The sequence below is a fragment of the Apus apus genome, chromosome 4 (assembly GCF_020740795.1).
Source record: "Apus apus isolate bApuApu2 chromosome 4, bApuApu2.pri.cur, whole genome shotgun sequence".
Taxonomy (NCBI): domain Eukaryota; kingdom Metazoa; phylum Chordata; class Aves; order Apodiformes; family Apodidae; genus Apus; species Apus apus.
In genome coordinates, this window is record NC_067285.1 from 30244287 (window position 1) to 30261092 (window position 16806).

Sequence of the window (16806 nt, forward strand, 5' to 3'; positions counted from 1 at the left end):
CCATAGCTCTATTGCTGCCAAACTGACATATGGGTACAAATCAAACACAGCATTTAGCTTCTTTTCTTGACCATGGATATGAATTCTTTCCAACTTACAATTGTTGTGATCAAAGATGGAGTCGCGAGAAGTTTCTTGATAATTCTGTATCTGTCGTAAAGAGGTTTCATGAGACTCTTTTCTTGCTTAGTTACCTAAAGAGAAATCATAACAAAATATACTCCTCAAAAATTGGAAATAAAAATTAAAGTTCTTATTTGCTCCTGTGAAGCTGAGAAACTTATTAGAAGAGTAGGACCTGATGTATAATTTGCTTCCACAGATATGCCATGGGAACTAGTTCAATCCATACAATTTCTAAAAAGGAAAATGGCAATCTATTTTCTAATGGAAAATATCCAATGTGTAACCCTCACTTCCTTGAGCCAAACTGTTCTGCCTCCTTCTGAAGATGCTCACAGAGTTATGAGTTAAAAAGGTTCAACTGTGCATTGCACTGATATCTCAATTACTAACTGTAATAGAGGCAACAGGCTCCTAGTGTAATGGGGTGGTCTGCCCAGGCCAACCAACTCAACTCAGCATCCCAGTGGGATGAGGCCCACTGAGAACACAGCTGAGACCAGCCTCAGTGGGTGAGCTGGCTCCAGGAACAACTGCTGGAACTGCCTTCCACAGCCAGGGTTTGCCATCTCTTCAGTTAGTCTGGTCGTGTATCTGCATGGGGAGCATTGATTCGGAGGAGAATATGATTTCAGATCAGGTATTGAGAGCCTGAGCCAGCCACAAGTATTTGTAAATATAAAAGCAAGCCTTCTGAAAACTGTGTGGTAGTGTATAAAAGGAAAGAAAGCAAATCCCACAACAACAACAAAAAATTAAACAAGCACCACAACAAAGACCAGAAGGACCTGTTCCTCAGTAATTAAATGTCAAAATAGGGTCATTTGTAAACTAGTCCACCATCAGACTGCTCCTCAACTTACATGCATATCAGCACCCACAGGGTACAATTTCTTGGTCTGTTGACACTTCAGCTGTGCTAGTACACTGAAGCCCAGCTACACTCACCCAGGTGAGTGAGCACATGGCAGGTTTGAAGAGACTCAGGCTGGCTGGCAGCAGGGACAGCAGCCCAGAGCTGCTCAGAAACCAATTCCCAGTCATCAGGAGTAAGGGTGTTTGTTTCTCTAACAAAAAGTATTTGTTAGAGAAGTTAGATAATTTTTAATTTACCAGTCTTTCCATGGTATACGTACAGGTTGTCCATGGATACTCTCAAACTATAGTAGACATTTCTGAAGACTAATTTTTTCTGAAGCCATTTGCTTTTTTGTCATATCCTATTTTAAAAAGTTATTTACAAGATTATGAGTCAGGTTTTTATGATAAGGGTACAGGTAGGTATCTGTTTAGTAATCTGTTCTCCCCAGAGAATATTAATAATTCTGTTTCTGTCACCACTGAGGTCAATGAGGACTTGGCATTGACTTAGCAAGAACAGAGTCCAAATGTACATGAAGTTTTAAATGAATCAAAGTACAAGTCACCCTCTCAAGGCCTAATGCAAAGCTGATATGAGCTAGGAGATACTTCTGCTGATTAGAGCAGGTATTGGGTCACACCTTCACCCAGTGGAAAATACACTTTGTCTGGCCAAAGTGGCCAGAACTCGTGCTCCTTCTTCTGGAGAAAGATGCATGAATTAAAAATGTACTGAAAGGTTGGAAACTTATTTTTCCTGATGTCAGTATATAAAGATCTAATACTTGATTGCCTTATTTCAAAATTACTATTCCATGAAAGCAGTTTGACAAGCTTAAAGTCAGGAAATGGTTATTAGGCTACTGACAGAACACTGCATCCTTATCTGGAAAGTTTCCAAATGTACATTTTTCTGGGAATACCAGTTGACAGAAAGTCTAAACAAGTAGAATTTTTGCTTAAACATCAGAGCCAAATTGCATGGACATGGGGTGTTTCTCATGGGTTGAGTGCTGCAAAGTCAGGCTCATAAAAGATAACTGCAGCACCTGAGTAGAAGGTTTTGTCATTGGGGTCCCACAGATATCAGTGTAGCACTTCCTAGAACATTTTCCAATGTTTAGGTAACATTTATGAATAGTTGAAAAACTAAATAAGTATTTTTCTCATCTTAGAGAGAAATCAGTTAATGAGATCTGTATAAGGGCCAAGAGTTCAGAGGTTTGGAGACGAGCTTGTCTACCCCAGTGAAGTAATGGGAAAAATGATGGAGTTTGGGGAGGACGAGGTAAGCCTTTCTGCAGAAAGTCAATGACTAGGGTTTTTTATTGACAACTTGGGAGTATTTTTAATAATTAGCCTCTACTTTTTAAAAATATATCAAGCCCTGAAGAAGTAATGCTCTTTTAATATCAATGGATTGCCTTGCTATTAACTTCAGCAGTAACAAAACCTTTTTTTTTTGCTGCCCAAATGCAAAAACGGTGCTTAACCACTAATCACTTTTCACCTTAAAGGTCTGCAGGAGTTAATCACACCAGAATTTTGTCGTTCATGTTTGGAGAAGAGCTGCTAACAAGAATGTAGGAGTGCTGTAAAGTAGCTAATTGGTTTACTTATTGCTAGTTCTGCAATTAATAGAAGGCTAATTATTTCCAAAACTATTAAGCCTGGAGCAGCTGAATAGTTAGGAGGAAACAGAGAGTGATCATTAATATTGATTTTAAACATGAGAAACAATCTCAGGAGGGTTTAGCATTTGGGTCTATTTCATTAGCTCATTTTATTAGGAATCTCAAAACTGGTTTGTATCAAGCTAAGTTCAAAATGGCTGGTAGTTTCAAAATCAGAGAATTTTTGTGGAATCACAAACTACAGAATTGTCTGAGACATCTTAGGACCGTTGGCTGCATACAGCAACATGAAATTCAATGCTAATTAAATAAAAACAGTCTGATGGCCAAGGAAAAGATGAACTGAAGCAGATCAATAATGAGAGGCAGATACATCAAGGCAAAGTCTGAGAAAAGCCTTGGGGGACAGACTGCAAATCTTAAACACTAAATATAAGGTAAAAGTTGTTTGTTGCATATAGTGAAAGAAAAAGGAGACTGCATGTAAAGCTAAGGTAGTAGTTTGGTTTATGTAACTTGAGACAAAGCCACACAAACTACTGCATGCAGTTGTCTTCCCTACTAGTCCCTTCCCTGAATGCTTATGGCTTTTAAGCTCACTGGTGTTTTTCCAGGCACATTCCAACTGCCTTAAAAGTCAGGATGCGGATTTTGGGATTTGGTGCTTTTTTTGAGTAATATAATTCAAATTATGTCTGTCTGTCCTTTGGCTCCTGGACTCTTACGTTCATGGTCTCAATCCTTTTTTTCTGAAGCCTTGTACCTAAAATGAGGTGAACTGGTGCATAAATCACCAGCTCCCAGCACAAGGAGCTCGTGACACAAGTAGTAAGAGGCAGCCATCCATTTTGGGTTACTGAATCATTCACAGGATAATCCCAGTTTTCCCTATGTCTTCTCACTCATTAGCTTTACTCACAAGCTTTTTTGCAGGAGTGGTGTTTTCTTCTATAAACCACATTCTGCTGTTTCATAATCAGACCTTGTGGTTTGTCCTCTTTGGACATACAGAGTGTTCAAGGATTTTACTCTACGCCTCTCCCAGAGATGCCCCGTCTCTCATTTTCATTTCAGCCGGGCCTTAGAGGCTTTCTGCAGTTGAACTTCAGGTGAGAAATCTGAAGGCTTTTATGGAAACACTATCCTTGCTTGAAATAACTAAATCTTTAGAAAAAGAAACTTATAGCTGCTACTAGTGTACTAGTAATCTACCTCAGATTCTGGTACAGGTCCTAAACGTTATCTAAAAGTTAAAATGTTGCACATAAATAATACCTCCAGTAACACCAAAGTTTCATGCAGCTGTAACAAAGCCTTTGATCTTTGCTGCAACCAGCAAACATCCTTGACTAATTTCACATCATCAGTGCTACAAATCTCATTCTCCTCCTAAAGTCCAGGATGACTCATACTCAAAATCCAATCTTTTTTAATGTTACACTTGAGGACCTACTAAAAAATAGAATTTTAAAGTAGATCAATTTTACTTCATTTTATTCTTTCTCATGCCTCTGTTCCATAGCAGTTTCATGTAACTGTTATCAAACCACCTTTGCTAGCAAACGGATAGTTCTCTCAGCACAAGTTCTTGCTACAAGAATATAAAAAGAAAATAAGACTTAAAAAAAATATTTGAAAATATTAACTTGTGCAAACATTTCATTTACATTACAGAATTCTCTGTGAGAGTATTTCAAGCCAGCACTGGCATTTCACAGATTTAAGACTTTTGTTTTTGGAAAATCAGAAGTCCCTTAATTGACAAATGGTTAAGACTGAAACTCACACTCAACTTACTCCTGTGAGAGAGTATTTCTGGACAGGATTTCCTCCCTGACATCTGTTTTGGTGTCATCTGATTTCACTTGCATAATAATAATATAAAAAAAAAACAACATAAAAACCCCAAACAACTGAAAATATTCTTATACAGTCTGCACTGTTGGGATTTTAGAACTATATACAGAACAGCATAGTTTTGTTGTCATCTTTTGTTTTTGCGCAAAGGAATTCTGGTTATAAAACACTTTTTCCATTTGAGATTTTTTTTTAAGTAGTTTATAAAAAGAAACAAGTAACAAGTCAGTCACGTATGCAGAGCTCAAGATCTCACAAGTGCAGCATCGTTATGAACAGTTCTAGGATTTATACAGTAGTTAGTTGTTTAAGAACCAAGAGAAGAGATAAAACAAAACAAATTAAAAATCATCTCTGCCAGGTACTTTCTGCTACCAAAATCCACCCAGAATAATTTCTTAGTTCTTGCATAGTTTAGCATTTAGTTCTTCACCCCTCCTTGTCCCTCTCGTGCCCTCCCCTTTTTTGTTCATTAGCCAGAGTCTAAATGTCAACATTTGGATTTTACATACCTTTGAGGACAGAATTTATGATCTTGCTTGGCTGTACAGCATCAAGAGTAGGAACATAATTTGACACCAGGCACAGCGATGCACGGCAGTACCAGAAGACACAGGGTGCACATTCACCAGCTTACCCTGACACACTAATTAATATCTGCCTCAGATGATAAAGTTTTGAAAGAAACAGCCATACTTGTTACATACCTTGATAGCTTCAGGAAGGTTAAAGTGTTGTCTTTTCTCCTTTAATCTTCTCAATACGCTGTCCATGGTTTCTTCTACTGAGGATGGTTCCATGCTTGTGGCCTCTTGTGTCTCAGCCTCATTAGAGGTCCCAGTGCTTTCACAATGACCATTTCTTTGGGGTGCTCTAGAGGTACAGTTTTGTTCTTCTGACATTTTGAGTTTCAGCTCTGAAAAGCAAATTGCTTGGCAAGTAAATTTATTGGAAATGTTTGCAAAGAAGCTTCCTCTGACACTACAAGAAAAAAAAAACAAACAGCCCTACTTCTTGCATACAATTATTATCATACCACAGTTGTGTAGCAAAGCCCTGAGCAACCCCACAGAAGACTTACAGGTTACAGTTTGTCCTAGCTTTCCAGTCAACAACCTCAGCAACCTGCCCTAATGCAGTAACATGTGTATCAGCCTAACATCAAGCCAAAGACCCTGGAGCTCTAGGAACCTGCACAGAGCAACAAGGAAATTGAATAAAGATCTGAATTATCTGCTGTAAAACCAGGCTTTGCTCCTAGCATATAACTGGCTGGTGAAGGACCTTGAGCAAGGTAGAGACTGGTGGCTCCAAATGTGTTACATTTATTTAAATCCTTGCAGAAATAGTAACATTTTTTTTTAGTGGCAACAGTCTGACCAGGTTTGTAGGAGAAATAGTCATTTTTTTAAAACTTGTAGAGCTAGGAAGGATGGACAAGCCTTACAAAGTTGAAGAAGGACCTACAAGCACTTGAGCGTTCTTCTATTTCAGTTGCACCTGTCCCAGGAACCTCATAAACCTTGCTTTGCTTAAAAGCAGAGTCGTTTTTCAGGATAATAAAATCAAGAGTGTTCACAGGATTGAGGTGTTTTAGGTGTGCAGGTCAGGCTGAAGCAATGCATGAGTCAGAAAGATAAGTTTCAGAAAGTTTATGTAGTTTGGCCATTTCCTCTCATTTTCCCTTCCTGGATTTCTAACACAACTTTCAAGGGGGGGGGGGGAAAAAAAAAAATAAAAAAAAAAAATCTAGCAATTATGCAGCCTAACATATAAAGGAGAACTTTCCAGAAGAAATTTCCTGAAATATGAGTTTCTAATTCTTTATTTACCACAATCATACACTAAAGATCTACATTCATAACTATATCCAAAACAGAAAAGAAACATAATACTACCATTTAATTAGTAGTGATAATCCATGTATAGTGGGGAAAAAATATTTATCTATATTATAAATAGCTTTAAAAAAAAATAAAAATCAATCAGTCCTGGCTCCATTCTCCCCCGGGGCAAGCATGTGACAGACCCACGGACATTAATGGAGTGATATGCACATAGTCAAGGGCAAAACTTGACCCTCTGGAGCAAATCTAATATCAGGGAAAGATCCAGTTTTCTGATAGAAATAAGTAAATACATACATAGAGTTTTAGAGGTGTGTAACTTCAGTCCTAATGAAACATTTTGCACCTACATTGGTACTATTCCAAGGACCCTTTTAGTTTTGTGCTTCTGTATTTCAGGGTCTCATAAATATATTCAGAATAACATTGCTTTTTGCATGAATGTTTACAGTGATGAAGCAGAGATGATGTCTTTTTCCCCTTCCTCTTTTTAGCCTTCTCATGAGTGTTGAACTGCCTTATTCTAATCCCTGCTTTTAGTAATAAAGGCAAGCCACATCACCTAATATCTTTGTCATCTCTGGGAGATTTATGACTATGCACTAGTGAAAAATAAACAGAGCACTGAGGCTAAAAAACTAACTCTACAATATTTCAGGTACACTCCAAAAGCTTCAGCAATAACATGAAATTACATGCTATTATGTACCTCTGAGCTGCTTATGACCTTTGGCCAAATCATTCATCCATTTCAGAACTTCAGGATTGGAAGTCTTGTCACCATGTGAAGGCTGAAAGGGAAAGAAAACAGAGAATAAGAAAGACGGAATTGATGGTTATACAATCAAACAGATACAAACCTATCCAGACACAATGTGGTAAAAAATGTCCATAGTTCCAACTGCACTATGTCAGAGTGCCAAGCAGAGCATTTGGCTTGATGAGGGTACTTATTTATCATGTCTTATCTCTCCCCCCTGTGGCACAGTGCTACATGGATCTGAATATTTAGGCAAAAGAACACATCTACATCCTTGACTAATTGGATAAGTAATCTCAGTGACTTCAAAAGGTCTGATCAGATACCTAATGTTAGTCAAGTTCCTAAGTGATTTCCAGGATGGTAATGGAGGCACTCTGGCCCTTGCTGGGATAAGTCCTTAGTGCTTTAAGACAGGGATTCTCTTGGGAAACAGCAATTTAAATGTTTCAGCTGAACTGCTTAACTAATCAAATGACAAAATCCCACTCAACTGATTGATTTCAAAAGCAAAAAACTACAAAAGCTTTGTATATCAGTTCTTTCTTTGCATTTTGAAACTTCATACATGGCAAATTGAAAATTCATACATGGCAAAACAGTTCTGAAAAATTAAACCTCTGAAATAAGTTCTTTTCTGGTCACAGTGTGATGACTGTTGATGAACAAAGAGCAGTACAGTTCACAAATGGACATTTAAGTTTGCAGTCATTGCCAAGATTACAAGGTAATATATGATTAGCTGAATTTTCCTTTTAATGTAGTCATAAAGTCTCACAGTCTTCCCTGTTTCACAGTCTACACATCCTAAGCACCACAGATGTCTCAGCGTGTTAGTACTGCACCACGCACATTACACAAACTAGCTCGCTGTGCACACACTGCACAGAGCACACCACTCCCCTCAACCAGCCACCTCCATTTGTAGGTCTCTGTTTCTGCCACGAGTTTCTGTCGAGCCCTAATGCTTTGGAGATTCACAGGAGTCTGCCTGAATGTAGGAATCTGCACAACAGAGCAACATTTTCCAAGCAAATGACTTTACCAAATAAATAAGTAGCTTTTAATCTTTTGAACGATTTTGGTTCACAAGCCTGTCAGTTATGTTTCCCAGGTTCTTACTTCTCACACATCTACAAGATGGGCATTTTGCAACAAAGGTAATCCAAAGGAAATGCAAATTAGACTCTCAGAACTACTGCATACACTAAAATATGTCAGAAATATATTCCCTCATTCATGATCTTCCTATTTAATTTTATAAAAAATATCCTTTTTTCTATTGTTTCACATACGTTTATATCCATTTGGATTCTTGCTTGCCTCTGGCAGTATTTCCCTTTATCTTTTCAATTATTAGCTTACCAGATATTTTTTTTCTTGCTCAAACTTTTCTTCATATTTCCTAATCTTTTTCTTGAGACTCTGAAGATGCTTGGTAAGTTGTGCTATTGTTTGAGGTTCTTTGCACTCTTCACAGTTACATCTAGAAGAACTCCTTGGCCTGCAAAAGCCAAAAGCATAGTAGTCACATCAAAGAACTGGCTATAAATCAACTGTGCCTTCTTTCAGGCACACTTAATGCTTTCCTAGCACTTTTAAGGAAGTTTGGTTTCTGTCTGAAACTCACAACTTAGTTCCTGGAGATCATATGTGTGGACTGTTCATATGTTCTATGACACTCATATATAGGAAAGATTCAAGATTTAGCTCTATTATAGCTGATTTTTTTTGGTATTATACCTCAGTAGCCCTCTCTATGTTATGTTCACTCATCGGACCAATTACTAACTAACAATTAAAACCACCCTTGCTAACGAGAATTAACAACAACTTCAAACGTTGTTGTACTGTGTTATAACTGAACAATGCTAGGTCCTAATTCTGGTATTGCAAATTAACCAAGTCAAAACATGCTACAATATGAACATTCATTGTTTATGACATAACAGAAACTGGAAAAACATGAAGAATCAAAGATCATGAACTGTACAAAAATTATTTAAAATATATAGTGAAACACATTTTCTTACATCATGAAAGGTTGAGCACTTGGTGGAGAAGGTGCAGACTCTGTGTCTAGATTAAATCTCTGGCTTTGGCTAAAGATAGAGCAGCGTGGTGACAAAAGAGGGTTGTCTCCATCTGTAATGTGATACAGCAGTCGACTGCTCCCCAGGGAGTGATGTTCCTGTGGGCTGCTGTCCATGTCATTCTGCCAGTCTCTGTGGGCTGGCAGAGGCTCTAGAAAGAAAACATAAACCAATATGGTCTGAGGGTTGCTCACAAGATCTTTACCTACCTAGATAAATACAAATATAAACTTATGGAAGTATTTACAGTATAAGTATTAAAATTAAGCAGCATATAGTTCAGTAAAGTATCACACGCAGGATAAGCATAATACTGAGGGTGAGAAAATAGAAAGGAATGTTACTGACTTGGCATAAAGTATTTTTGAGTTCCACAGAAGTGAGTTTGTAAACTATGAAATATTATACAAAGATGGAGAGTTTCCCAGAATAGTAGCATTTATTATATTTTCATAGATCTGTTTGCTTCTGAAAGCCACATTCCTGCAGAAGATGCTGAATGTACAAAACAAGTTTAATTTTGTGACTAAGCATTTAGTCCTTTGGTCAAGAGAAAGGCAGATCAAAAAAATAATCTGTCCTGATGCTAAGGTCCTCCAATATTGTTTGCAGTACCCTGCAGAAATTGTTAAGGTTTGAAGCAACATATCCATGAGTCTAAAGAACACAAGACATGAAAATAACAACAACCAGTAACATTCAAGGTGGTTATTCAAGGTATTGTGCAGTGACTGCTGCTTGGAGGAGTCACGCTCATGATACTATGTTAGTATTGTCTTTGACTGTCCATGGAGACCTTGCCTCCAGTGCCTCAAAAAGTAAGATTTGTTTTAAAGAGATGGTCAGACTAGAAGACAGAATTATTTTTTCTGGACTGAAAAAATAGGAATTGGTGAACCTCATCACACTGATTCTGTTTGTAGGTAACATGGAAAATAACGGGCACATCACAGGGAATCTTCCCTTTTCTGTATTTCTGTGCATTAACAGGAAGAACCGTTTAGTCTTCGTCATCCTCAGTGGGTGAAAGGGGGGAGGATAATCCAGCCTAGTTGGAATTTGTGCTATAAAGCAGATTGTATTTTTAGGGAGAAACTCCGTGCTCTCTCACAAACGCTCTCCCCCAAAAAGCAGTTACCGTATGTTAAGACAAAGAATGTGCTCTCTTTCAGGTTTGCCTACATCAGTTTCCTTAGTACATAGTATTTTACACCAGCTACTGTATATTTTTCCTATTAAACCATATATATATATATATATATACAGCCTTTGAATTCAGATAAATTATTTTATATTTCCAGGCAGCATGTGTGTTCTTTTTAATCAGTATTATATTTGCAATACAGCTTACATGCTAATACATTTCACAGAATCTTTTTCTTCAATAAAAGTGTGAAACTACACAGAAAAACAACTGTGCATGGATTTACTCATAGAAAAGAAGGCAGGTTTCTAAAAGTTCTTTCACCTTAACTTTCTTTTAGTTTTCTCTTTTGTACATGGGACATGACATTCCCATGGTGAGTGGCTATTTCCTTCAGGAATTTAATGGACCTTTTGTAGTACATTTTCTTTGACCTCTGTTCAATAGATACTGAAGGTAAAAATCTCTATTGCTGCACTGGGACAATAGGGACAAACCAGCTTTGAATGTCACCCTTCATAGAAAGCAACTACTGATTTCAAAAATAATAGTTAGAGTGGCCTAAAATATTATTTTATCAGGCACTATCCAACTGGTTTTGCTTTACAGACAACAAAAAATCCAATTCCATATTGCATAATCACAGTTTAGTCTGTCATGCAGAAGCTACACATGACTTGTATCTGTTAGTTCATCTACTCTAACAGAACCATCAATTACAATTATGTTCCATGTTTTCACCATGAGTCAATGTAGTTGATTATTAATTCTAACGTAGCATCTTTCCTCTAAGTAGTTCATCCTCTGAAGGTCAAATAGAACTCTCCAACAAACCATATCAACACCCAACATTTCTAAATTATCTGTGAGATTCAAATCCTCCCATAGAGAGTTTCAGAAAGATATCTGGGAAAAGCAAGGGTAGAGCACTGTACCAGTCACAGGAAATTTTATACACAGACAACATACTCTGAGAGAGGCTGAAATAAATGTTGTTCTGCAAACAAAAGTGTTGCCTCTTTCTGGCAAGTAATCTTTCCTAACCCTGTAAGACTTAAAAATTTAATAGTTTCAGTTGGCTTTGGGGTTTTTTTAAACTTCTGAAAAACAATTATGCCAATAAGAAGAAATTGGGTTCCTTCCTTTTATTTCACCATCTTTGAACTTAAAGAAACATAACTGTGAAGTAGGTTGACTAAGAACAGTTTGACTATTTCTTATGCTCTGTTATTAAAAGCAGTAATTATTATTTTTTTTTTATATTAATGTTAAGTAGCAGTCTCTGTGAAAGGAAGGTGACATTATAAAAAAGTCTGTGTATGATAGGTGCAGGAAAAAAGTTTCCAGCAATTGAACTGTGGCTTTCTGTGTACTCCCCTCTTGCAGGAGGCAGTCTGTACTGCTAATAAACTATAAGGTCACAGGCATTTGCTCCTGTTCACATTTACAATCAGGAAATTTTACTCAGCCCAGCCATCTCAGAAATGGAAGAAAAGTACATATTCAAGACTAAATACTGCTGGAAGACAAATGCAAAGAACAAGTAGCAGCTGGAGCAGCCCCAGTGTAACACCAAACACACAGAGCTGCAGAGAGTTCAAGGAGGCTTTTATGTTCAGCTGGAACATGAAAAGGAGAAAACTGGCATGGTTAGATGAGTTTGGGAGTATTTCTCAAAGGCCAAGGCTCTTCCATTTCTCTGGCATTAGGGTCCTCCTGACATCAAAGATCCACTAAAGCTTGCAAATTGGGGCAACTTCTTATGGCCCCGAGGAAGGTTTTACTCCTTACCCTACCACAGACACATTACACTGCTACCTATTGCCCAGCAGTGGTCAGCAAGTCATTCAAACCAATTCATTTATATGACCTGATGACTATAATAGGAGAACATCCCAGGATGATGGCAAGTTATAACTAACCCCAGTTTTAATTACAACTTAAGGCCACCATACTGATTCCAAGATCCTAAAATAGGCACTAAGCATTGTCCTGAAGGTAGCCCCTGAACTGACCAACCATCTACCTGTGTTCATGTGTCTGATCTAATTATAGCCTCTTGTTTCTGCCAAAACTGGGAACTAAAGCCACCTCTAGCCAAGCCAGTAAGTTGTCCCTTAGCCTGCACCTCCTCCATCTCATCTACTTGGTCCAGTTCAGCACTGGCAAGAGCTCACCACAAGACTAGTCTAGTCAAGGTCTAGTACCTTATAACATGCCGTATGCTTCATAATGTGGCTTTCAATCATGACAAGAAGTCATATGGTACAAGCCTGTATTCCTGCACATGATATTCTTTAAGTAAAACAACAATACACTAAAATCTGCTGTATAGAAAAGGAATATGCAGGTGTGATGTATCATCCCTTAACATGTTATGTCCGTGAATGCCAGCATCAGGACTTTTACTTTAAAAGACATATAGAACACCTTCTGGTTAAGTTCAGCTGCTCATGGCTCAAATCACATACTTCAATGATAACCCATACCCAAAAGATAAGAAAATTACACTCTGCTTTTTTATTCCCTTACAAAAACCCAAACAACTACCTTATTACCGCCTTGCAATTCTTTATGGTCTAGTTTTGCCAGCCCTAGTCCAAGTTTTCACATGTTCAAAAGTAAACTGACCTTGCTCCAGAAATAAGAGTTACTCTTCATCTCTTAAAATCTGCATCCAGAAGCACCCTGTCATTTTACTAGACTGTTCTAGCTTCACTCATCATACAGATAATGTATTTTTTCTATTTTTTCTGTACTGGGATGGGAAACAAAAGAAATGTTGTAGACTATGAAATCATGTTTATTTTAAAAATATTACATTCATACTTTGTTTCTAGTAATTTTTTTATTGCCTGATTCACTGAGCAAAGGCTAATGACTAGACACAGTATATACGGCACATCCTCAAAAACTCTGTTCCTAGCCTGGTACAAATCTCTGGACTTCCATCCAAGTTCAAGCTGAAATGGCCAATAGTCCCATGTGAAAACTGTACCTAAGCTAAATATATCAGAAGATTTCATTAGTAATTGAATTAAGACTAGCTCTATTTATGCAAAATGGCAATTCATTTTAAAAGCCTACAAACCACCAACCACGATGATTCTGTGAATCTGTGATTAAAATCCATTTAATGGGTAAGCTTTCATTAAAGCACAAGTTTGAACTGCTAGAGTGCCAGAGCATGCTCTCAACTGTGAGAGAAATGCTACATCACCCACAATTTGCCTCTGTAGCTGGAGATATGCAAATAGGAGCTACAGAGGGTATTGGAAATAGGGGTCACTAACAGTTTGAATTTTTTTTTTAAATCCAATCAAAATGGCAAAAATTATCTAAGTAAATACTTATGAACTACCCTAACAAAAATCATTGAACTACCAGAACAAAATAATTCAGTTAACTACTAGAAAAGGAGGAAAAACCCACCCTGCCATAAAGCAAAAGAGTCAGTGCAGATTTTGCATGGGCTGCAAAATGTCTCTGCCTGTGCAGTTCAGAGAGGAGATCTCCCTCTGCCTCAAATCCACACCAAGGGACTGGCACCAGTGCAAATGCCATACCTGGATTCAAGTTCTATTAAAGTATTTACCTAGCTGGGCTAAAATATCTTAAAATAAATAAATAAATGAATAAAGTGTGTGTGTGTATATATATATATATTTAAATTGTTCTATAGCTAAAATCCAGGACATTTGGTATTTTTTCCATTACTTCATCTTATAATAATTTGGATTCTACATACCATTTTCCTTAATTGTGTAATGCAAGCCTGAAACTTTAGAATTTCTTAAGCAGAACACTATAATTTGTGAATTTTTTAGGTTAAGAACTTAGTGTAGTTTCTTGCTGAAAATTCTGAGCGATTGGCTTCTGAAATAAGTTCTGAACCCAGCCTTTCTTCTGACATAAAAAAACAATTGCAAAGGAGATACTGACCTATCTGCCTTAATTTGTACCATATATGGTGAATGATTTTAGTATCTGTGTATTCATGCTGCTTGTCTGTGAGATGCATTAGTCACGTTGCCTTTGACCTATTTTTCACGAGCCGTGATTCCTCCTCTGCTGCGCATCACGACTCTGCCAGCCCTGTTTCTACAAGCGGTGAATTGACAAAAATAGTGCTGAGCCTTTGGGCTATTTGATTGCAAGGACTGGTTTCCATATTGAGGAAAAAGGGAAAGAGAACACACCACAGTTTGCCCAGATGGGTAATAATATAAGTTCATGAATGATTAAAATCCACATGCTGTAAAACTCACCTTCGCTATCTCTCTGCTGATGCATTAAATTAAAATCAATAATAGGAGAAATGAAGTGATATTGCTCTGACAAAAAGAATGACAAAGATAGAATTACACGATATGGCAGGTGATCTCACACAATAGAGACATAGGAAGTAAAGAGCACAAATTCACTTGAACAACAACAACAAATTAAAACTGAAAAGAAAAGAATTGGGATTCTTAAAACCTTTCTAAAAAGCAACATCCCCTCTCAGAAAAACAGAAGGTTATAACCATTAATTTCCATTCTTTAAACAGGTATCACCCCCTCTTTACATTCCATAGCATTTGCATTAGCTCTGCACTGTTTCTCAGAGGACTGCACATCTGACATTAAACTGCAAGTCACAAGGCTTTTTTATAATTGCAAATGAGAAGACACCATGACACGATCGCTTACCTCCACAACTGGCCCCATCAGCTTGGCCACTGGTTTGGACTGATGAAGGGGATGGATCCTTGGGTGCTGGCAGCTGAGGAGTTTCTTCCTGGGTTGGCAGAAATGCAGAGCACAGATCGGTTTCAAGGGCTTGTAGCTTCAACAAAGAATTCTGCAGACAAAAGCAGAACATTGGGCTAGATAGAGAACAACAGAATGCAGCGGTAGCTCTTCAACTGACTGAGCCCATTAGCAGTGCCTGCAGAGGGGTGTTCCACTAGCAGCTCTGCGAGAGAGCAAACATGCAGGATTCCACGAGTTTCCTGACTTCTGGTTATTTAAGTCGCAATTCACAGGGATTATTCATGACACGTGGGAAAGATGACTTCGTTAGCAAAGGACGATTTATTCTAGGAAGCCAAACTGAGATGGTGTCCCTTTTCTTGGTCCTGAAGCAATATATTAAGAAAGCATTTCATTCATTGGGCTGACATCACGATCTGATGACATTATGTCCCTCCCCATTTACCATTCATAAAAAAACAAATCTCCCTCCCCAGCCTATTGTGCAGGACACAGCAGTGAACAAAGAGTTACTGACAACATGCTCCCTCACGGGATTCTTGGAAGAGCTATTTTTTTAGTTGGCTTTTTTAAACATACTTCTTTATGTAGACAGAGCTTTTGTGTAGGCTGCTGCTGCTTCTACAGGGCAACCAGATAATTTCCTTTCCACTGCAAAAGTAAGATTAACAGATCACTGTCACTTGCTGCAGACAAATCAGTGAGGACAAGGCTAGTTATCTGTAACATCACTTCCAGCTACTGTGTCATGCTTGGTCCATTTCTCATTTTAATCTCTGAGGCTGCATGCAACATTCAGCTGTACAATCTGACACAAGCATCTTGCTGTGATGTAAGTGCTGTGAAAGCCCTAATCACCATCTGACCGGGCAAAATGAGTCACTACCAACAACCCACACAGTCAGTTCCCATCTCTCCAGGGAAATACAACTTGCTACATAAAACAAAATCACACAAGGAAGGCCGACTTAATAATCACACAGCTTGCACACATTGAATTTTATGTAAAATGTGAAGTCATTCAAATGTTATATTTTAGTGAAGAGCCACTTCCGGAAAACAAACAAACAAAAAAACAACAACAATAAACCCCTGAGTTGAAAAGGAAAACAATCCCTCAAGTTTACACTCTGAAAAGCTCTTTTCTCCACTCTATCAAAGACCTGAAACCAATTTATTGATTCATTCAACAAAATAATGAGTTTATATATTGGAATAATTTCCTTTGTGTAACGATATGTCACCTGTGTACTAAGTACTTTAATATGCCTTTGCATTATTTTTATTGCAATACAGCCCTTGTATAAATCCAAGGATGCCAGTGGTTTTAGGTAAAAATAAAAATAATAAAAAGGAAACTAATTAGGCAGAGACAGCAGGGAAGATTTCAGCCTTAATCCTTTCATTGTTTTTATAGAATTCAAGCAGTGAAAAGGGAGCAGAAAGTAGCTCTTTCTAGGAGATACCTTGAAACAGGGAACCTTTGAAAAGCACAAGATCACCATAACTAGATCCTGCAGCCCTCTATGTGCTGTCAGGAATGCTTCAATATCCATATCCCATTCCACAAAACAGATTAGGTTACAATCAAACGCTTGGACTTCAGCATCAGTTTAGGTCAAAAAGGAAATCCAGGAATATATTCTTCCTCCTGGTCCCAGAACAAACAGGAGCTCTGGCCATTCCTATCAGAAGCAACATGATATCAGAGGCATGTGAGCAAAGAAATGGC

The 16806-nt window shown here is 37.9% G+C and overlaps 1 protein-coding gene across 3 annotated transcripts in view; it reads right to left on the reverse strand.

Annotated features, from left to right (window-relative positions):
• The window catches only part of FAM13C (family with sequence similarity 13 member C), a 47512-nt gene that overhangs the window by 3996 nt on the left and 26710 nt on the right, over window positions 1-16806 (reverse strand). For 2 of the 3 annotated variants that reach the window (XM_051617604.1, XM_051617603.1), the window contains exons 5-10: window positions 15012-15162; window positions 9116-9326; window positions 8448-8586; window positions 7032-7113; window positions 5183-5391; window positions 99-194 (exon numbers count right to left, since the gene is read on the reverse strand). In XM_051617604.1, coding sequence (XP_051473564.1) covers window positions 99-194; window positions 5183-5391; window positions 7032-7113; window positions 8448-8586; window positions 9116-9326; window positions 15012-15162 — 888 coding nt within the window. Of the gene's footprint in view, window positions 1-98; window positions 195-5182; window positions 5392-7031; window positions 7114-8447; window positions 8587-9115; window positions 9327-14587; window positions 14654-15011; window positions 15163-16806 lie in introns of all 3 variants that reach the window. The other variant, XM_051617602.1, reaches the window with a different exon arrangement.